Here is a 24,291-nt window from a genome sequence, read left to right on the forward strand (position 1 = left end):
AAAAAAACTCTCCTCCTGTTGACCTCTATCTCTCTCTCGCGCTCTCTCTCTCGTGCTCTCTCTCTCTCTGTCTCTCTCTCTCTCTCTCTCTCTCTCTCTCTCTCTCTCTCTCTCGTGCTCTCGTGCTCTCTCTCTCTCTCTCTCGCGCTCTCTCTCTCGTGCTCTCTCTCTCTCTCTCTGTCTATCTCTCTCTCTCGCTCTCTCTCTCTCGTGCTCTCTCTCTCTCTGTCTCTGTCTCTCTCTCTCTCTCTCTCTCTGTCTCTGTCTCTCTCTCTCTCTCTCTCTCTCTCTCTCTCTCTCCATCACTCAGATGCTTCCTCCAGGTCTTGGGCATATTGAAGATATAACAACATAATTGCTGTCGTATACCATTAGAGTATCCGGCCCTGAGTGACAGATGGATATTACTAAGCAATTACAGAGGAGCTCCGGGTCCTTCCTAACCTGTCCTGTGTTGATGTTCTGATTGTCTAAAAATACCTGTTTTCCTTCAGAGTTTCAGGCCCAGATTTAGCAATTTTCAGAATTCAGAAAGTTTCTTTCTTTCTTTCTTCCCTTCCCTTCCCCCTGTAGCAAATTGTCAACAATGTTGAAGAGTAACTGTTTTTTACTCTTTTCTTGGGAAGTCGTATACGTTTTTGATTTTATTTATGATTTGATTTATTATTGCATGATGTAAAATTTTGTGAGAGTTTTGTATTATTGTGGAATAAATGGAAAGAAAAAAAAAAAGATTATGGAAATATTGTACAATGGTGGGAAGTGGGAAAAACCCAAATACGAATACTGCTCACACTAATAGTTTGATTAAAAAGACAATTAGAGAACATGAGAGAGATATTGAACAACTTGAAATAATGCAGTTAACAATAATTTAACAGATGTAAACATGTTGGAAAAAAGAAAGACATCTTTGGGAACGCTTCTCCATGAAAATGCAAAAGGAGCTTTAATTAGAGATCGTTTTCTTTTCATGGATCACAGATATAAATAAATGTTTGTACATTTAAATCAAATTTTCTGAATTTAGTCCTTCAGGGTCTATTCAGATGTATCAGTTTCCCAAATGATTTTCAATGCAGCCTAATAAATTTTCACTGTGTTGATGTCATCTCTCATAAATCTTGCAACCTTGAAAACACTTTGTTTTTACGTTCACCCAAAATAATCATAATTTAAAAAAATATATGTATCATCAATTTCAGTGTTTTGCATGTGTAAAGGTTAAACTATTGAATAAAGTCAAACACAGTGAGACCCAAACATGGAGTGCCAAAAGAGGTCAAAGGTTGTAAAGACAAGGTGTTAGAATGGAGAGCAAATGATAATTAAAGAAACCTTAAGGCATATCCTCGTGCTTCACTCGCCACCGGCCGAGCGTTCCTCCTCTTTCCCATTGTTGCTCCGGCGCCATCTGGGAGCCGTAATGCCTCTGAAAGCTGTAAGGAGTTTTGAGTCTTTTTAATCATTTATCAAGATTCTCTTTGAACCTATAAGCCTTTGCTTTGGCTCTTGGACAAGACTTTGGTTTTATCAGACTAAATCAGCCTTGCTCTGCCTTGTTCTGACTTCAGGGTAGACCTGTTTACAAATACAGCACACATGGTTCACGCTTTATCACGCCGCACGTGACCCTCTCCAGCAACAATACAGTGCATCAGCTTAATGCACAGAACACACGTCCTGCATCCCGCCATGAAGCTTTGAAGTTCACATGCCAAACAGATTGTGCAGACAGTGCTGGGCTATTGTCCTGTACGGGTTTAGAAGGGATAGATAACATCTTCTGTTCACGTGTTTTCCAGCAGAGCATCATTCATGTGAGCATGAGCACTGCTGCTGTATGTTTCTTTATTTAAAGCCATGCAATAGTGACGTTTTCCTGCACGTCACCAAATAGGTTTTGTCTTATTTGAGAGAATTCTGTGATGCAGTGTCTGTCTGGATGCTGTGACAAATTTTTAATTATTTAAAACTTTATTTTTATTTTATTCAATTTATATATTTTTGTATTTTATATTATTTTATATAATAGTTTTTTTTAAATATTGTATTATTTTTATTTAATAATATTTATTTGTATTTTTAATAATAATGAAAAGTGTTTTTAAATGTTTAAATACTTCTGTTTGTGTTTGAATTTATGCTAGGATGCATAAAATAATAATAATAATAATAATAATAAAAATAATAATAATAATAATAAATTGCATATTTGTAACCATTAGAACAGTTCTCCTGTGACCTAAATGCTGTTTAACTGTAGGACACATTCCTAGATAAGGATTTGGACACGAACAAACAACATGGGCAACTTGGGAAAAGACTTTGCAAACTAGTAGCATTTCTTTTTTGAAGTCTGAAGAAATGTATGAAAATATGCTGTTTCAGTTATGAGAACTTTAATTTCTAAACAAAAGTAAAGTATTTTCCTGTGCGACTGTCAAAATCCAAAGGAAGTCAGGAAGCCAATATGATTTGATTTAGAGCTGTTTTTAATTACTTTTATAATAATCTGTTATTGCCTTTATAATATTGAGCACTGACAATGAATCATTCATTCATTCAATCACTCAATCCTTCTTTCAGGAGAATAACCAACACTCTCTCCTCCCTCAATACCACGACTGAGGTGAGACCCACTGAACCCCCAACTGCTCCCCGGGCGCCGCAGCATTGGCTGCCCACTGCTCCGGGTGTATGTTCACTACAGAGTGTACACTTGGATGGGTTAAATGCAGAGCACAAATTCTGAGTATGGGTCACCATACTTGGCCACACACCACTTCCCTTCCTTCCCTTTTCACAAAAAGCCCAGGAATGTGTCTTTAAGGGAAGGTTCATACAAAAATGACAATTCTGTCCTCAAAATGTATTCTTTCATCATTTACCTACCTGATAGATTTAATTGAATTATTTAGATTTAATGCGAATAAACATGACTGAACATCTCATGCCTCATGTAGTCGCTCAATCAGTGTTTCAACAGCGGAAAGACATCAACAAAACAGCATGGGAAAAAAAAGTCATCAGTGTCCACAGCTCGTTAGTTCACTAGAGAAATGAAGTCTAGAGAGGAGCATTTTGTGAACTATTACACCGTAGACTCATTATATTTTACTAAACCTGTTAGTCTTAATTATTTAATGTATGTTTCAATTAATCTGTTATGAAACATGCTATGACAGCCAGTGTGTAATTGCATAGATTTTAACAAATAACCTAGAAATTGTATTATTTATAAATTAATTAAAAAACTGCATTGTGCAATTTACATGTTTGCATACAATTTTTTTTTTCTTTTTTTGAAGTTGAGTGTTGATCATCTATTTAACAATAAATAGTAATTAAATTTAAGTTTGGGTTAAGTTGTTAGGCATAATTATAACCTTATAATGTAAAAGGGCTCCCTATAATCTGAATGTATTTAACGAAAGAGCAACTTGTTCAGTAAACCACTGTTTATAAAAAATAAAATAAAATAAATGTTTTCCTCCTGCTGTACCGAAACCATACCGAACCTCGATGTTAAAACCAAGGTACGTACTGAACCGTCATATTTGTGTATCGTTACACCCCTAATATATGTGTATATATATATATATATATATATATTACTTGAAATATTGTATATTAACAAATTAATTATTAATATTAGAAATGTACATAACATTTTATTTATAACATTTATGGCACCTAAAAAAATCCCCCACTGCTGTCTCTTATAGGAATGATTTAGAAACCAGTGTCTTATTAGTGGCATTTATATCATTTTAATTTATATATAATAAAAAGCTTGCAGAAGCATCACTGTTCAGCATGTAACTCGTCTCGTACCGTTTGCTTCACATACTTCATAGCTGAAATCATATAGTTTTTCAAGCAATCAAGCTATGATTTCTGCTTGGCAGGTGATAAAATGGGCCAGAACACCCTAAAAGGCCACTTGGCATTACATTGATCAGATTTCTCTGTCCTCTTTTGTTCCCAGTGGTCTTCTGGTTTGCATGTGTTTGAGGTGCAGGCCGGGTCACTGCGGTCGCAGCTGCAGGTATGGCTGGTATTTGCGTTCGGTCATGTTGTGGCCAGCGCTGGCAGGACCGCTGTGTTTTGTTTGGACGGCAGGAGCAGCTTCTCTAAAGCGGTTGATAATGGAGATGTTTGCTTAGGCTTCCCTTTTTCTGCTAAGCCGTCTCCAAAACCAACACAACCCCGAAAAAATAAACTAGGCCCTCACTAGCAGTGAGACCACTCCCTCTCGGAGGAAATGGTGATATGGTGAATGGTTTGGAAAGCTGCATTTGTAGTGGAGACCTCGAGGAGCATGTGTTTTGGGTGAGAAGGGTCCTCAAACGTCCAGCCAGATCTGTGTGGGATCTCAAATCAACAGTTTAAATTAGCAGGGACAAATGAGGATGAGGTAAAAGTGCGAAAAACCATTTTACTTCCACAGCATGATGGTTAAAAATTGCATGATTTGTTTTGTTTTGATAGTAGCTGGGCTGTCAGAGGCCAAAGGTCAAGTTCAACTTTTTTTCGTTTTTTTTTTCTAACTGAATTAGTAGTAATATTTCTACTGATAAGTCGATTTTAATTTCAGTTATTTAGTTTTTTTGGGTTTTATATTTTATTTTAGATTATTTGTATTTGTTATTTATTTTATTGTATTTTGATTCAAATTTTATATTAATTTCTTGGTTTATTTAATTTCATTTTTTAAATTTTATTTTATTTTGGTTAAATTTTTTTATTTTGTTTTATTGCATTTTAATATTTTTATTTTATTTTATTTTTTCTTATACAGAAGACATTTTCATATTACTACTTTTTTATGTTTTTTTTTAACAGAAGAAAGTAATGGCAACATGTTTGAAATGACATGAAAATGAAAAATTGGGTCAATTGTTGATTTCACATTGACTTTAAAACCTTGATGTGTTTGGAGAACCTTTTCAGTGCTTTTTAAGGAGATAGAAAATACTTTTTTTTATAGTTGATGCCTATAACATCGTACTGATCTGAAGAACTGATGATGGAATTGTTTTTAATCTGCAAAGAACCATATACAGCCAAAACTGGTTCTTGATAAGCAGTGTATTCTTTGCATTGATGTTTATTTGTAAAAGTGTTGGTTAATTCCCTCACAGCTGAAGATTCATACACCGACCCTGCTGTCATGAGACCCTCACATTCAGACCGTCTGCATTGCCTTTAAATAGTTTATCTCCCCTCGCCTGTTTCTCTTCTCAGCTTAAGTGGGTTAGGCTAATTTAATTCTACTTGACTACTGCTGTCAGATTGTTGTACGTCCTTATTTTGTCCTTGTGAGCGTTGGTACGCTGTGTTTCGTCTCATGTATAACATTGATGAATTGAGCTAATGTGTTACCTTAAAGGTACCTGTGATCACATTTGTCTGATTCTCTTCACAGCGGCTCATGAGTGTCAGGGCTCTTTTGTACAGATTTGACCTCAGTGGGATCTTTAAGACTGTCTGGATTGCGTCATTAATCATGTTTTGCAAACAATAGCTTATTCTTTTTATTAAACGGTGGACAGAGAAAAATGATAGATACTAGTTTTAAATAAATAATTTAATTTAATAAATAATCGATTTTTATTAAACTATGCCTCACGTCGCCTCTGGCTCTCTCGCTATCTCATGTCACCGACGGCTTTTCTTGTGGTCTGAGAGTCAGGTCAATAAGAGTCATCTTTACGTTTCTCAACATCGAAGATGGCCAGGTGGCACAAGAAGTAACAATGAGGGGCCTCCCCTGGCGCTCGGACCCTTTCAGCGTGGATTAGGCCGTCCCGGGACGACGTTGAGATTGGCAAGACCGAAGTGGCATTGTGACAGGCGGCATGTCTGCTCTTCACAGTGAGCTGAAGAGAAAGAAAGAAGGAGAATAGACACTATTGTCTCCTCGCTCCTCTGTTGCCTTTGTGGGCTGCTGTTTTAGGGGAGAGAAATGGAAAGGAGCTGGAGGCTTTGGGAAGGTGACACTAAAGCTACAGCATGTCTGGGCACAGCGCTCTTTGTTTTCCCTTCTGTGTGAGTCAGAATTGCACCATATTTTTCTGTTTGTATTATATACTTGTGTACCACAACATCGTATATTTGAGCGTCTGGTTTGTATGAGTCACAAAGTGAGTCACGGCTTTGGTACTTTAATACTCTGAGAGTTTCAGAGTCAAATGTCACATTAACTCATGAAATCATCTCCAATGTGTTTTATGCTCTAGTTTTGATACATTGGCACACTTTTCAGTCATGTCGGTACACGGCGGGTTATTTATTTTTATGCACTGGCAATCTAACATGGAGTAATGATGACAACATGCGTGATAAATATTATTGTGTTTTGGCATATGCCCCAAAACTGTATGGTTGCACTATACTATGATCAGTGTTGGGAGTAACGTGTTACAAAAGTAATGTATTACAGTAACGGATTACTTTTTGATGTAACGTAGTAGTGTAAGACATTACTACTCAATTTTCAGTAATATTTTACTCGGTGCATGTTCAGTAACGCTTGCGTTACAACACACTTGTAGCCCCAAATTTATTTATTTTTAAAATTTTATTTAAAGTCGGATCCGACTTTTTTACTTCCCTAGGGCCGGGCCCTAGGGAATATTCACGTCATAGTTCAGACGCGGGCCGGGCCTCGGGCCTGTTTTAGGCTTCTCCTTATCTTTATATTTTAGACATCTGTCAATTATTGATGAAAGAAATTGCTGCGCTGGTGAAAACAACACGAGTCCATGCTGCCACGACTGTGAAGAGCGGCTCGATGGTGTTTAGTGTCCCGCAGCAGCACAGCTGAGTATTAAAAAAAACTGCTGATTTACTGGGATTTTCTCTAGGGTTTACAGAGAATGATCCGAAAAAGAGAAAATATTGAGGTCTTATGAAGTGAAACGATCGATCTGTGCAAGAAACTGAACATTATTTACAACTTTATAAGCCTCAGGCAAATGGGGAAATACGATTCTTTTCCGTGAACTGGTTCTGTTGAACAGTTAATTTCTGTGAACTGGTTCAATTTATTAGTTCGTTAACATGATCATGCACCGATGTAACATACTGTATAAGCAAATATATTATTAAAGCACCCCATAGTGATGTGAAACACAGATGTTTTACATATCTAAAGCATGTAAAGTGAATAAACTAGTCTTTATAAATAAACTATGAGAAGCCATAAAAACATTCAATCTTTCCAGTTCAGTGACTGTTGAATGACTTAATTTATCACGGGGTCAGATTTGCCAGCATTTGATGACTTTAATAAATCTTTTATGTTTATGTCATCTGATGTAGCGTAGTTAATACACACACTGCTCCGGGTGTGTGTTCACGGTGTGTGTGTGTTCACTGCTGTGTGTGTGCACGTTGGATGGGTTAAATGCAGAGCACGAATTCTGAGTATGGGTCACCATACTTGGCAGTATGTCACTTCACTCACTCACTCACTCACTGAGAAAAAAAAATCACTTTATTTACTAAAATATTTTAGTAAAGTCAGTTAAGTGGTTGCAATCAATTTATTTTAGCTACATTTAAACAAACACATTTAGTTGACTAAAGGTCACTGCACTGAGTTTTGAAATTTTCGTCCAGAATTTCCACACGTAAAAAAATAAATACGACCTCATGTTGTGTTAATCATGTTTGCACATTGCCTCCGAAACTTTCATCCGTCAAACATTTTTTGGATCAGGTTCGATTTTCTGCGTTTTCGCATCCGTAACATGCATTTTGATAGGAAAGGATGGGGAATACGAAAAAATGGAAAAATGCATGCAAAAATGTCGAACTCAGTGTGCAATGACCTTAACTTTCAACTAAATTTGTTTATTTAAATGTAGCTAAAATAGATTGATTGCAACCACTTACCTTAAAAAAAAAAATAGTAGCATTTTTTTCAATGCATCACAAAGAGTCCTTGGGAACAGAGATTACACTTAGGAGAAGACGACAGATTCATATAAAAACGTTTCATTGGAGTCAAGTAAACCCTATGCAGCAATTTCCTATGAATCATTTGGTGATTAGGGTTCTTAGAAGACAATTTAAACACACCCCATACATTTAGTCATTTGGCAGACGCTTTTATCCAAAGCGAACAGGCAGTTGAGAGATCCAAGGCACCCATACACCCGTAGGGCCGATCTAATGCACAAATACATAAAAAAGGAGGTGTCTGGCAGATTATATTGAGTTTTAAGATTCTGGAAGTATTTTAAATCACTATCATCATAGATATCTCCCAGCAGTTGGGGGTTCGGTGTCTTGCTCAAGGGCACCTCAGTCGTGGTATTGAGGGTGGAGAGAGCGCTGGACATTCACTCCCCCCACCTACAATCCCTGCTGGCCCGAGACTCGAACCTGCAACCTTTGGATTACGAGTCCGACTCTCTAACCATTAGGCCACGACTTCCCTAATTGGTGCCCCACCGCTGATCTGTTATGATGGGAGAAAATCAATAGCGACAATGATTTGATGTGTTGGTGTGTGGGCGGACTTGACTTAGAGAAGCTTCTTTCTCACTCAGAATGATTTTTTTTGGTGTCTGGGACGAATCTTAGAGATCCTGTTTGGATTCTGCCTTTGAAGGAAAAGAGCATTTCACCCAAAAATGAAAACTGTCATTTACTTCATCTCATGTCATTCAAAACCCCTATGAAACATCTTGCGAGTCTTTGTTGGAGAAAATACGTCAAGGAGAGTAAATGATGACAGATTTTTTATTTTTGTGCAATTATTCTTTTAAAAGCTCTTGTATTTCTGTTTTGGAACTTTTACGACATTCTGTCTTGAAATGCTGGCCTTTAAACTACAAAGAGTCGGTAGAGTCATGTAGACAAAATATTTAATAATACTTATAAACATGGTTGGAACAAAACACACTTGTTTGTAAATATTGTTTATGTCATTAATCCTCATATAAATAACTGCATTATGCAAAAATACATGAAATTGACTCATTTGGGGATGTGGTAACAAATCAAGTGCTTTTCTGATCTGTTGAAGTCTGGGGGATTTATTATTTCATATGTTTTGTGATCTGGAGGGTGAAAATGGTGCATCTGATCAGTAAAGTATTTGAGGAATCATTCATTTCTGGAGCGTAAAGTTATGAGTTATGCACCAGCGTTTAATACTTAGGCTTAGGGGTTTGCTCAGATGTCTGAAAACACAACTAAACATCAATATTCATTAGATATGCAAGCACATGCAGCTCCCCCTGGTGGACAAATGTTTAGTTCCAATATTTTAATATTTGAAAATATAGATTGAAATATAGTCAAATAATTTAAATATAAAATATTTTAAAATTATTTTTAAATGCATAAAGATTATTTATGTTTAAATTTTTTCTGTTTTGCTATTTTTAATGTTTTGCGAATTATTGATTATTTTTTCAAATATATTTCCTACCTGCATATATATATATAGCCATATCCTATGTATTAATAACATTACCTCCCCCCCCCCCCCCCTCTCTTTTTTTCTTTTTCTAATTTAGCTATTTGTTATATTTACTTTAATTATTTTTGTATCCTGCACTATTTTCATACTGCACCATTTTGGTGACCTAAACTCTTTAACACTGACATGTGATCCTACCAGGGCTTAAATCATTTGCTTTGCCCACAGCTTCACTTAATGCAATTCATGCCTCATATAAATCAGACACTGATGTAACACGGCTTACGAAAGACGTAACCCCAGCCCCTATAAAAGCGTCAACATGTGCGCCATCCGCTGCACTTAATAGAGGTGAAAGGTACCAGCATTTCATCATCAGACGCATGTGAGTTTTTCACTGCAGTCCAAATAAAACCCATGCCACCTTTCTGTTATCCCGTTCTTTTTTGCAGTTCAGTTAGGATGGCGTATTCGCAGCCGTGTTTGCAGAGGTTGTGAAGGAAGCTCTGTGCCAAAAGCTTCTCCTCTGCAGTCGAGCCCTTGTGAGAGAAGCAAACAGAAGCGCTGCCAGCGAACAAGTGTTGGTCCAACTCAAACAAACGGAGCAGGCGAGCCGTACAAAGCTGCTTCTTTCTTCGTTTTCCTATTTAGCGGCCAAACTCTGGAACAATCTACCTAACACTGTTCGGGAAGCAGGCTCTGTCAGTTTAAATCTAGATTAAAGACCCATCTCTTTAACCTGGCTTACACATAAACACTATCTCATTTCTATAATTCAGATCCGTTAAAGGATTGTTAGGCTGCATTAATTAGGTCAGCCGGAACCGGGAACACTTCCCAAAACACCCGATGTACTTGTTACATCGTTAGAAGAATGGCATCTACGCTAATATTTTTCTCTTTCTTTATTATTCTGAGGTCACCGTAGCCACCCAGATCCAGACTGAATCCAGATCAGATGGTGGATTAAACTTTCATTTGGCCTCTAAAACACTATATAAAATGTGTATTTTAGCTATTTGTTAATTTTTTGTATAATTCAGAAACATTTTTTTTTTTTTTCCTATTTACACTTTGCTTAATCCATTTAATTCAAGGTTAATTGAAAGTCCAAGACTATCCAACGTTTTCTGAAAAAAAAAAAACGTTATTTACAATATTTAAAAAAATGTATATTTATATTAAAATACTTTAAACTATAAAATATTTAAATAAGTATTTTTTTTTTTGTAATTTATTTCTTTTTCAGTTTTGATAATTTGTTTTAAATTAATTTTAATAAAATTTTTATAACACATTTTATTACAAAAATGTAAAATGATTTGTTTTATATGTAAAGTCTAATTTGAGCCATTAACATTTTTACTTCCCCTATAATGAATATGTGTAAGGGAATTTTTAAAAATCAAAAAGGTGAAAATATTTACATCAGAAAGATGATTAATTTGAAAATGTTTTATTTATTTATTAATTAAGTTTAGTTTTTCAGATATCATTTCCAAACAGGTTAGTGTTTTTGAATTTGAATTTGAACTTTTTTAATTGAATTTATGTTTTGCTTAAATTTAAATTGACATTTTAAATTTAAAATTTGTCTTTACCAGGATGTAGGAAATATGAAAATTGGGAGAACAACAGATACACTCATAAATATTAATTAGGTCATGTAATGTAATGTTTTCCAGCAGTTAACTCTAAATATTTAGTACATTTTAATTTTGTAAAATAAATAAAATGTATTTATTTTACACATTGTTGCCCATTGTTGCATGTAGCATAGCTATTTCATATTACGGCGTCATCTCCCACCAACAGAACTCCAGACCACCTCAGAAACCTATAGTCCTGCGAGCCGTGCTGTGCCATGCTTCATAGCTGAATTAAATAATATGCTGTCATGGCTAAGTGGATTACTTAGCATTATTGAAAATGAGTAATGCTGCAATTATGGGTCGAGGGATGAGAATGGGGTCTGGGAAAGCCTTTTAGCAGCCGAGCAGATTCATACGAGAGGGAGGAGCCGCACCAAATAGGATGAAATGCATTCCTGATTGTGCCACGATGGACAAAGATGTCAGGCGAAACAGCTGCGCGAACAATGCATCTCGGATGAGGCTGTATGTCACTGCGGCTAATTGAATGTTGCAGGACGCGTATGTGAAAGTGGTTAACTCGAGTTATTTATATTAAGAGTTGTAAAACAAGTTGTCGTTAAGAGAAAAGCTGCAACAAACCCCGTATGTCTGTAATGTTCACTTAATTCAACATTAAAGTCAACAAATCAGAATGAACCCTCTTTGCTTTCCTAATGCACATTCCTTGTCATCTTGTGAACAATTTGTTGTGCAACAATTATTCTAAAGGAAAAAAAAACAACTATTTTTATTATATAGTTTGAACTTTTTAACTTTTCTATTTTTTAAATAATAATAATAATAAACGTTTAATTATAATATAGTTATTTTTCATATTTTTAATTGACTTATTTTTTATTTCATAAGTTATTAAAATTTTATATGTTTAATAAGTTCTTTAAAAACGTCCATGTTACATCGTTTTTAACACTAATAATAATAATAATAATAGTAATGCTATTTGTATAGTTCTTCATATGAGAATAAGTCAAATTATCATAATATAAGATTAAATATAAAACCCAGTTTCTTAAAAAAATAGGAAGCATTCAATGCATAACACAAAATAAATAAATAAGCAAGCAGGCAAAGAAATATACTAACAAACACAAAGCCATTTTTAATTATATTTATTAATTTTGACTAATTTTACAAATGCAACTTAATTGGCTCTATTTAGACATGTAATGCCAACATTTTAAGATCCAATTAATCCTAAACTCAAGTCTCCTAAGTATATTGTTCACATGTAAATGCATCAGATTACTGAAGTCAAATAAGTTGTGAATGCTGTTTTGTTGATTTAAACGTTGTAAAACAAGTTATCACGCAAAGAAAAACCAATAACCTTGCTTGTAACGTTTATTTCCTTTGACATTAAAACCACAGGCCTCGTCTTCAATAGCCAACTGTTCTTTTAAGAGCTCACGTTGTTTGCAAATAAAAAGGTTTCCACCTGGTTTTGGGATATTTACGAAATCTCTTTATGTCTTTTGAAGGTCCTCGTCATAGTAGCATTAACCTACCGGGTCGCGAAGCCTTACAAACATCACGTCAGCTCGGAGTAAATATTTGGTGTCTTTGCTGTGGTTGTGCCCTTTATCTGATGAACAATGCATTAGGGCAGCTCATGCAGTATTCATGCACCAGTCTGAGCATTGATGCATTGTTCTTCTACTAAAGGCCACCTGTAAAGATCAGTCCCGTTTGGGATGTGTACTCCGCATTAGAAGATCAAAACAGCACTTGACACAATCTATCTCTTGCATTAAGAGGCAGAAGTACAATAACCCAGGCAGTTTCATGATGAGCAGATGACTCATTTGTAAGAATAGTAAAACACATAAATAATGCAAACATGTTAATGCAAATGCTAACTATGCTAATCTTGATTGCACGCATCATTTTTAATTTTTTTATTTAAAGAAATAGTTCACCTAAAAATTAAAATTTGTTTCTTCATCAGGTTTGGAGAAATGTAGCATTGCATCACTTGCTCAGCAATGGATGCTCTGCAGTGAATGGGTGCCGTCAGAATGAGAGTCCAAACAGCTGATAAAAACATCACAATAATCCACAAGTAATCCACACCACTCCAGTCCATCAAATAATGCCTTGTGAAGCTAAAAGCTGCATATTTGTAAGAAACACATCCATCAATAAGGCGTTTTTAAATCTTCTTTTGGTTAAAAATGATCCAAAATCAATATTTGAGAAAGTACATTACCAGCCAGTGTTCAAAACTATCACCTTACTTTAGCCCGCAGCTAGAATAATTAAATGTATCATTTTGATGGTGGATTGTGATCCAGAAAGGATGTGTTTATGAAACGCATGTTATTTATTTATTTATTATTTAGTCATTTAGCAGACACTTTTATCCAAAGCCACTTACAAATAGGGACAACAGAAGCAATCAATTGAAATAAACCAACTCAAAACACATCCAAAACTATATAAATACTACCTATACACATTTATATTATAATACATATTATAAAAATAAAGACATTAAATAAAAATGACAAATGCATACAACAAAATTTCTAAACTTAACATTTAAATGAAAACAAAAAAAAGCTAAAAGCAATTCAAAATATTAAAAAAACTAAACGTATAAGAGTATAATAATGATTCTAACATAACACTAAGCCAAACACCATAAAAAACTGCAACTATATATATGTACAACCACACACACATATATACATACATACATATATATATACATACACATTTATAAATTCAGTATATATATATATATATATATATACATATATATCATTTCATTTCCATTTAGTTTGTTGAAGTATGAAAATAACTCAAATTAAAATGTGAATGAAATTAAATTATATTCCAGTCTTAAATGTGCTTCTGATTACAGATAGCCTGGGATTACACAAGATTTGTATTTTTAAATAAAACCATTTCAAAGGGAGTATAATTAGCTTTTTGGGTTAGAAGAATTTCTTAATATGAAATTTGAATGGCATGACAATTAGATTAGACTGTACAGAAATTGAAATCTACACGCTGATAAACACTATAGTCACGCAATGCTGATGTTGTTAACATTAATAATTTGAGAATAAAGTATAACAATAATAATAGTTTGCACGGTTAAATGTGATTTGAGCTAGCTGATCGTTAGATTTAATCACCATTGGTAGCACGATTTATTATAATGCTTTTGTCCTCAGTTGGTCAGAACAAACGTGGCAGACTTGTGACTTACTTGTTCAGATGACAATATACGGTGAAAATTATTATTTGGGTCATATATACCAAGACGCAGGCTAGAATCTGTGATTGCGAAGTACAGTAAACATCCAGACCGGTGCGGTGACTGACAGACTGACACACATACTCCTCAAAACATTTGATTCATCCGCGCTGAAGCCGTGCCGGAGCACAACCCCACACACGGAAGATGATTCCGCACAGAGCTGCAATTCCAGGTTTTCAAACAGAGATGCGACAAAGAGGCATAATTTACGGACTGCAGCTTTAACTTCAAACCATCTCTTCCAGCTGAAATACGAGTCCATAATCCATAATGACACTTCCTCCAGTGAAAAAGTGAATCCCCTATTGTCTCTCACATCAAAATCCACTGACAAGTTTGTTTAGAACTGTTTTGGTCTGTTTACGGTGTTTGATGTGTGCATATTTCTCTCCTGATTCAGATGAAATTACTTTTTTACTGGAGGAAGCAATATTATGGATAGAGGACTCTTATTTTAACCAATTAACGGTTTGACGTTAAAAAAGCACCTCAATGATGGATTTTTTTTTTTTTTTTTTTTAGAAACACACAATTTTTTGGCTTTTTTTTTTTTTCTCAAGACGTTAATTGCTGGACTGGAGTGGTGTGGATTACTTGTGGATTATTGTGATGTTTTTATCAGCTGTTTGGTTTCTCATTCTGACGGCACCCATTCACTTCAGATGCTACATTTCTCCAAATCTGATGAAGAAACAAACTCATCTACATCTTGGATGGCCTGAGGGTGAGCAAATATTCAGCAAATTTGCATTTTTGGGAGAACTATTTGTTTAAGTAGTAAGGTATGTCTGCAGTTTCTAACTGTAACTGACTTGCTTTGACTACATTCACAATATAGCATGTCCTCTCCTTTATTTCTTGATTTGAGATGAATGTTTCCCAGCTCAAAACGCACGTTATTTCCTCCTCCCCTCGTTTGATAACTTTCAGTAATGGCACACACAGTCATGCCGTTCTTCTCAATCTTGTCCCAATTTGTAGTTGGAAATGTATAACTGCAGATGCTTGTCAGAAAACATCAAGGGGTTTTTAATGAAACCTCAGTGAATCAGTGAAAGACATTTACAAATATGATTAAAAAATGAATATGAGACAAAACTACAGAATGTCACATTTTATTATTGGGTGATTCAACACATAGATGTTTCACCAGCTAAGTTCAGCACTTCTAGAGTTCATCCCTCTATCTGATCTGAGCATAAGTATTGAAACCTCACAGGTCTTTCTAAGTGATCAGCTGTGTCCTGTTGCATTAATTCTTCAGATATTAAAAGCAGGGAATGTGTCGTATCAGTTATATCCATTACTTCTGCATTCTGAATCTTGCATTTGATGATATATATATATATATAGATATATACATACATATGAACAAACATACACACAATATACATATATTTTGGGAGCAATAAGATTTTTAATGTCTTTTTAAGAAGTTTCTTCTGCTCATCAAGGCTGTATCTATTTGATCAAAAATACAGATTTTTTTTTTTTTTTTATGAAATATTATTGCAATTTAAAATGACAGTTTTCTATGTGAATATGTGTTAAACTGTCATTTATTCCTGTGATACAAAGCTGTATTTTCAGCATCATTACTCCAGTCTTCAGTGTCACATGATCTTCAGAAATCCTTCTAATATACTGATTTATAATCAATGTTGGAAACCGTTGTGCTGCTTCATTTTTTTTGGGACCTGTGATATTTTATTTTTAGGATTTTCTGATTAATAAAAAGTTAAAAGGAACAGTATTTATTTAAAAAAATAAATTTTGTATTACAATATACAATGCTATTCAAAAGTTTGGGGTCAGTACATTTTTTTATGTATACTTTTATTCAGGAGGGATGTGTTAAATGAATAAAAAGTCATAGTAAAGACTTATATTGTTAGAAAAGATTTCAGTTTTGAACAAATGCTTCTCTTTTTTTAACTTTGTATTCATCAAAGAATCAAAGAAAAAAGTATCACATGTTCCTAAAAACAATATGAAGCAGAACAAGTTTCAACACTCATAATAAATCAGTATATTACAATGATTTCTGAAGGATCATGTGACACTGAAGACTGGAGTAATGATGCTGAAAATACACACAAAATCTATTTTAAAGTATATTTAAATAGGAAATAAATTTTAGAAATTGTAATAAGAAATTGTAATAAGATTTCACAATATTTCAGGTTTTTTTCTGTATTTTTGATCGAATAAATACAGCCTTGATGAGCAGAAGAAACTCCCTTAAAAAACATTATAAATATTACTGTTCCCAAACTTTTGAGCCGCAGTATACACATTTATATTGAATCACAGAAAGAATAAGAATGCTGTTTAGTAAATAGTTGTGGTGTTTTCTATGGCTCCCAGCGGATAGCTGATGAAAAATAGTCCTGTGATATTCACGCTTGAGATGCTTCCTGCTGAAGTTGCTGAAACTCAGCATAGCATAGCCGTCCTTCAGTCTTCCTCACGGGCTTTTCTTGTCTAGCGTCCCGCTATGAAGCACTCATATGGTTCCAATCTGAGGTGACACGAATCTCGTCTCCCGCCTGCCTTTCCTGTCCTCCTCATGCTCCGAATGAAGGAAATGCCATGGCTTTACCTGTCGTGAATCGCAGGTGTGCTCTCCACGCTCTCTTTATCTCAGTTCTGATGAGTTAGCACTTTGGTCACGATTTGGTTTGATCTCTCCCATAACTCTTTGGGGGTTTCCCTGAGGCGTCCCCTCGTGGAGACATCAGCAGAAAATGTTGGAGCCATCGGCCAGGCTTCAGGACAAATGTTCAAGGTCTCTCAGTCTCAGTTATCCTCCTGTCATGATAATAGTTTGCCTCGGGAAAGCGGACGTGTAAGATGAAGGAATGGATGGAGTCACTGGTGTTAATTAAGAATATATCCTGCTATGTTGATCGTTTATCTAATATTATATATAAAAAAAAGATACCTTTTTTCGACATGTTCCAGGTTTTCTGTGGTAATAGAAAACCTAAAGATAATGGGGTTAGTCAATGAAATTATCAAAACAGAATTTACCCCCCCCCCCCCCCCCCCCCCCCCTCTTAATTTTGAAGTTATGCTAATTTCTCAAATATTCACTTCCTCGGTTATAAATTGCTGTGTTACTGTTATTCGTTTATAAATGTCAACAATACGTATTCCTTAAGTAAGTCCTGCTCTAATGATAGAAAAATATAGATATTATAGATCTAATTCTTGTTTTTTTAATAATTTATAAAAAACTGTAAATATAGCCTGAATCTCAAAAAAATATATACATTTTATTTTGTATTATATTTTCATTTTTTTATTATTTTTTTTATTTTACAATAGTTAAAATCTTCCTTTTGCAAAAAGTACCCCAATTATAGATCTTATAAAAAATTATTAGAAATAGATTAAATTTGTTTCTATATAAAATAATAATATAAAACCTTTTTTTCTCTCTCTCTCTCTCTCTCTCTCTCTCTCTCTCTTTCTTTCTTAGTATGTGAAACATCTACAATAAGGGGACCTACATGTGACTGGAAATGCCTAAAATGCCCCGAAACCTCACAGAAACTCATTGGCCAAAGAGTGTGGGAAACCATGACACCTTTCTAAGGGTGGTCGCTTGAGGTTTTGACTCTGGATTAACCACGAGTGCAATGAATTTCTTGGAAATCGCCTCTCAGCCTGTCCTGCGAGTTTGGTTCTCCATGACTACAGCACGTAATGAGCCACTAAATGAGACAAATAGTCACGGAGCATATAATGGGTTCTACTCTAGTCACCTCCAGTCAGTGAGCTCACTAATCTTCCCGTTTAGCTCCTAAAGACGTCAATCTTAATACACACACATGCTCAGACACACTGTCTTTCTGCGGTCTAGTAAGGAGGATTCATTAACGCTCGGTGGTAAACAGTCTTCGGTGACCTCCCTCAGCCAGCCAGCTCTTAATCAGCTGTGTCTAATCCCTGTGAACCCTCAGTAGACGGCCAAGACCAAACGTATCAAAAGCATCTAATCCTCACACAAATCACTGCCCGACACCTGCACATTTCTGCTCTTTTTGTCTTTGCCACCACGAGGAGACTAGTTTAGAGTAGTACATTCTTGAATTAAAGGTCATTTATTGTCATCAGTGGTTCCATGAAGAACCTTTAACGTCCACACTTAAAAAAATAAATAAATAAAGGAAACCAAGTTTGGTTCCCAGAAATGTTTTCCCTTGTTGTGAGAAACGCTTATATTAATCTAAATAACATTTGTTCCCTATGACAAACCTTTAGTGTAATGGAAAGATTGACTCTTAAAATAAAAGTTCATTGTTGGTATTGATGTTTCTGACATTAAGGCAAAACCACTCTTTGGGACCTTTATTTGGGGAGTGTCCCATAGAAATGAAAGTTTCTTAATGGAACCACAGATGAACTTTTATTTCAAGATCGTGGAACCTTTCCAAATCACAAATAGGTTCTTTATAGTGGAGAAGAAAGTTCGTTAGATTTGTAAAATGTTCTTCACACTAAGGAAAAAAGAAAAGATTTTAACCCTCACAGTGCATTCAAAATCTGTATACTATTCTTTCATACCGGGTCTGTTTGGAACCAAAGAATTATTGCTTCATTAAAACAGTACTTTTTCAACTGAAGTGACTGCAGAAAAAAATGTATATAAAAGTGTTGAATGTGACCATGTTTTAATCCATTACATTGCATTTACTTTTATGGTTCGTTTGTGGAATTGTTTCCAAAACCCCTTTTGGAACCTTTGTTTTAGAACATTTTCACACTATGGATGCCATTAAATAAGAATGTAGAATCTTTCCATAACAAAAGGTTCTTTATAGTGGAAAAAGGTTCTTGTGATTATTAAAATGTTGACACACTAAGAAAAACATTTAACTGATCACTGAAAAGTTATAAGAACTTATGCATGGAACTTATAGAAAGAAGCTTTATTTTTGAAGAGTAGTGTTGAGGATTTCTCATCATACAGCCGGTAATGCAGGGATTGAGCAGCTCTCCAGCGCTGAAGTGTGCTTGTGGAGTGTCGTCAGGGAACAGAAGATAACATCAAGGTCTCGGTTCGTGCTGGAGGTTCTCAGGGATAGATATGCAGTTGTTGTAAGTAAAGAATAAAATGACATTAATGTTCTTTAAAGAAACAAAAAAAAAACACCCTCTTTTACCCTCTCAGATCTGTCTTTCTCTGCCCCGGCACACGTCTCTCCCTCATCACACACTTACACCACAACCCATGATAGGCACATGATGTGCTCGGCTCTCAGACAGACATATTTCCCCGTACGGCGGTTTTAGGGCAACCTCTCGCCCTTCTGCTTGATTCGGCCCCAGTCGCTCTGACCCGTCCTAAATCTCAAATCTCACAAATCTCCACAGCAAATCAAAACTGCAGTCAGACACTTAGCTAAAAAGAATCATGCCATGGATAACATACCAGCAGTTTAATGTGTGCAAAGCTACATTGAGGTTTTGGTATAATGAGGGGGAAACCTTGGGAGAAACAGAGATTAGTTTTACAGTATTTCCACTTAGATGAATTGTTCAGGCATTAACAAGGAGACACAGGAGGTCTTTCTGTGCTGGCTGAGGTTCTCCTGTCCTTCAGGTATTTCTCAGGGCTCATAAAAAGCGCAGCGAGGATATTGCCAACTCTGCAAGTCATACTTCATTCATAGACAAAAAGACTTCAGCAGGAAATTGGACGTCCTGCTGCACTGATCCTGTAACCTGCATCAGGTTATTTCTACTTATCTGGCCTGTCTTTAGTCTTCCTCATCCTTCACGGTGAAGGCCTGTGATTATAGAAATATCATCCCAGTGGTCCTCAGATTGTAAAATGTGTTTATTATACTTTATTGGATGACATCAAAGCTGAAGGATTTAATCCAAAAATATTGTTGGCCTCAATCATACAAGTCTAAAATCTCTTTTGGCAATATTTATATATATACTATATATAAACTGCCATTCAAAAGTTTGGGGTTGGTAAGATTTGTGTCTCCTCTGCTCATTAAGGCTGCATTTATTTGATGAAAAATACAATAAAAACAGTAATATGGTGAAATATTATTACAATTTAAAATAACTGGTTTCTATGTGCATATATTATAAAATGTAATTTATTCCTCTGATGCAAAGCTGAATTTTCAGCATCATTACTCCAGTCTTGTCACATGATCCTTCAGAAATCATTCAAATATACTGATTTGTTGTTCAAGATTTTTTTATTATTATTATCAATATTGAAAACATGTTTTATAGAAAGTTCAGAAGAACTGCATTTATTAGAGAAAATATTTGTTATTAATTTGTTTAAAAAGATCTTACTACGGTGTGTTTTCTTATTGTTATAATGTTTTCTGAATTGTTGTTGTGTTTTCTGAATTGTTATTTAGTTTTTTAGATTTGCATTTGCGTTTATAATTTGATATTTTGTTTTCAGAATCGTGATTTGTTTTGCACTTCTCGGCCACCGTATCTTACTGACCTCAAACCTTTGAACAGTAGTTTTTATTACTTCATAATTTCACCAAAAATAAATAAATAAATTACTAGAATATTTTTAAAATCTTAAAATTCCTGGCATTTTTATTTTTATTTTAAAAGTTATTTTACATTACATAGTTTTTCAGATATTTATTATTATTATTATTATTATTTTTTACTATCATTTATAAAACTTTGTATTAAAATATATTAATGTGTATATATTCACCAAATATATTTCTTATGATGTACATTTTTTTTTTAACCAAGAAACCGCAAACAGAATTAAAACCGAAGGAAGAAAGGCCATTAAAACTACAATAACTGTCATTTCCAGCATAATGAGTTGTTTATACATTACATATGAATTAGCACTGAGTGTTTGGAGAATGTGCACAAAGATGATTTTGGGCATCATAAACAGAGATGATAGGGAATAATAAAAAAGACAGATGATCTTTCAATGCGCTCTTTAAACGCAGAGATATGGAGAGCGCTTCAAAGCATCATAGCACCCTTGTATCTTCAAGCTCTCTGCGTCATCTCTCTCTCTCTCTCTCTCTCTGTCTGGACTGAGGAAGCTCTTTAGATCTCGTTGCACACAGATAAAAAAGCATTTCATATTGGGTTCGCCTGCAGGAAGAGCCATTCTCTGCTCCGCTGGTTTCAAAGGGCCTGGGACTCGTTTATGTGGTGTGGGCTTTAACACGCTCAAAACACTAACTAGAGAGAATATTGCAAGAATGCCACTAGTTTGATGAAATTTTTATGCAAATGCCAAAGGTAGACTATACTGTTCAAAGTTTGGGGCTTTTTAATGTTTTTGATAGTCCCTTCTGCTCACCAAGGCTGCATTTATTTGATCAAAAATACAGTAAAAACTGTACAAATGTGAAATATTATTGCAAATTAAAATAACTGTTTTCTATTTGAATTATTGTAAATGTATTCCTGTGATCAAAGCTGAATTTTCAGCATCATTACTCCAGTCTTCAGTGTCACACGATCCTTCAGAAATCATTCTAATATACTGATTTACTGCTCAAACAGTTGTGCGGGTGCTTTTTTTCATTTTATTTCAATGTTATTTGATTAATAGAATGTTGAAAGAAACATTCTGTATAGAACTGTCTTGACTACCACCTTCTGACCAACACTTTTAAACTGTTGTGAATTAAAATGTGACAGCATGTGACAGTTTCTGTTTTTATTCATTTCTGAGCACATCTGTTTTAAAAAAAAATCTTTATGACGGATTTTCATAGGTAAAAAGTCTCCAGAACAAGAGTCAACAATAAACTCTACATAGTATTTTGTTAAAAAGTAGCAGATAAAAATGATGAAAACATAGTTTGTTCTCTAAATAAAATGTAATGAATTTTTGCTGAAGAGAAGTATTCTTTTCTTTTAAAAACTCTTGAACTGTTGTGTGTATTGAACCGTTTGAAAGGACAAACCTGTACAGCACTTGAACATTTCTGTTTTATTCATTTCTAAGCATTGCAAGTTAACAATAAATTGAACAGGACTGTTTCTAAATGTCCCTGAACTCATTGTGAATGATTCATCATGTCATTCCAAACAAAAACATATTTTGAACATCATGACTTTGCTTTGAAATATCTCTCATATCTTTTTTTTCTCCATCTGTCTTCCAGAAACCGTGGACTCCCTGGTGCGTCAGGCGGAGAATCACACTCACGCCGTCCTCCTTCACACGTACCGTGATCTGGCCGGTCCAGCAGCGGCTCCCGTCGGGGAGTTTTTCACAGATGTGGGTCTCTTCGTCTTGGGTTCCGAGCTCAGTCTGGAGGAAGCCTCGCAGCGCTTCTTTGACGCCCTTTTTCCCCTGGTTTACGAGCGGCTGGTGGAGCCGGATCTGTCGCGCTTGTCTCCGCTGTATGCCGAGTGTGTCCGCGCCGCCTGTCGGGATCTGGGTCCGTACGGTGGAGCCCCGGGTCGGCTCGCCGCACTCATCTCCCGTGCCTCGTTGCCCAGCCGTGTCTTCCTCCAGGCGCTGCACTTGGGTGTGGAGGTCATCAACACGACCGACCACATTCAGCTCAGCCGTGAGTGCAGACGTGGCCTGCTGAGGATGAGCTACTGCCCGCACTGCCAGGGTCTGACCACCAGCAAGCCCTGCATGGGCTACTGCCTCAACGTGGTGCGAGGCTGTCTCGCCAGCCTGGCCGAAGTGGACGCCCACTGGAGGGAGTTTGTGCGCTCATTGGAGACGCTCTCCACCCGCATGCATGGAGCGCAGGATCTAGAGCAAGTGCTTCTGGAAGTTCACGGGCTCGTGAGGGACGCGGTGGCCCACACGCAGAGAAATACACCGCGACTTTCTGCACAGGTACGTGGGACATTTGTGAGGGAGTTCGCTGAACGGGGCTGATAATCAAAAAAAAAATTAAAGGCAGGGTAGGTGATTTGTTTAAAGCTGCAGTCCGTAACTTTTTTTGGTTAAAAATGATCCTAAATCAATATTTAAGCAAGTACATAACCAGCCAGTGTTCAAAACTATCGCCTTACTTTAGCCTCAATCACAATGGTTAGCTTATAATGATGTTTTCTAATTTGAGTGGTACGGATAGGTCTTCGCGGGAGATTCAAGCATGCCGCTGTGTCATTACGTCACGTGTGTGAACATAAAGAAGTTGTCCCGTATACTAGGCTATCGCATGTGAGGATCCTGCAGGTGACTGATCGTTTTTAGCCTTTTCTCACAGCAGCTAGAATAATTAAATGTATAATTTTGATGGTGGATTGTGATCCAGAAAGGACTGTGTTTATGAAACACATGTGAATGAAATTAAATTATATTCCAGTTTTAAATGTGCCTTTAAATGTGCTTCTGATTACAGATAGCCTGGGATTACACAAGATTTGTATTTTAAAGAAAACAAGTTTGAAGGGAGCAGAGTTTGCTTTTTGGGTTAAAATAATTTCTTAATATGAAACTCGAATGGCATGACAATTAGATTAGACTGTATACTCATAGTCACGCAATGCTGATGTTTTTAACATTAAGAATTTGAGAATAAAGTATAACAATAATAATTTGCACGGTTTGATGTGATATGAGATAACCGATCTTTAGATTAAATCACCATTGGTAGCGCGATTTATGGTAATGTTTTTTTCCTCAGTTGGTCAGAACAAACGTGGCAGACTTGTTACTTACTTGTTCAGATGACAAAATGTGGTGAAAATTCTCATTTGGGTCATATATTCCAAGACGAATGTTCGGTCAGAACATCAGCTGTCTTACCTGCATGTCAAAATATGTATTTACGATATATATCGCACACCCCTATTATGTGCTTTGTACTGTAATGTTTTCTCAGCGGTGAATGAGACAGCATTGCATTCAACCCTCCACCAATGCTGTCTCTCATCATATCGCAGGTTAATCTCTGCTCTGACGGAGCGTGTTC

At 35.8% G+C, this 24,291-nt stretch overlaps 1 protein-coding gene across 2 annotated transcripts in view; it reads left to right on the forward strand.

The window, feature by feature from the left end:
• LOC306873471 (glypican-5-like) overlaps nt 1–24,291 on the forward strand; it is a 169,954-nt gene that overhangs the window by 22,317 nt on the left and 123,346 nt on the right. For both annotated transcript variants that reach the window (XM_079422791.1, XM_079422792.1), the window contains exon 3: nt 22,513–23,207. In XM_079422791.1, coding sequence (XP_079278917.1) covers nt 22,513–23,207 — 695 coding nt within the window. The remainder of the gene's footprint in view (nt 1–22,512; nt 23,208–24,291) is intronic.

The sequence above is a fragment of the Barbus barbus genome, assembly GCF_936440315.1.
Source record: "Barbus barbus genome assembly, chromosome: 8".
NCBI classification, from domain to species: Eukaryota; Metazoa; Chordata; class Actinopteri; order Cypriniformes; family Cyprinidae; genus Barbus; species Barbus barbus.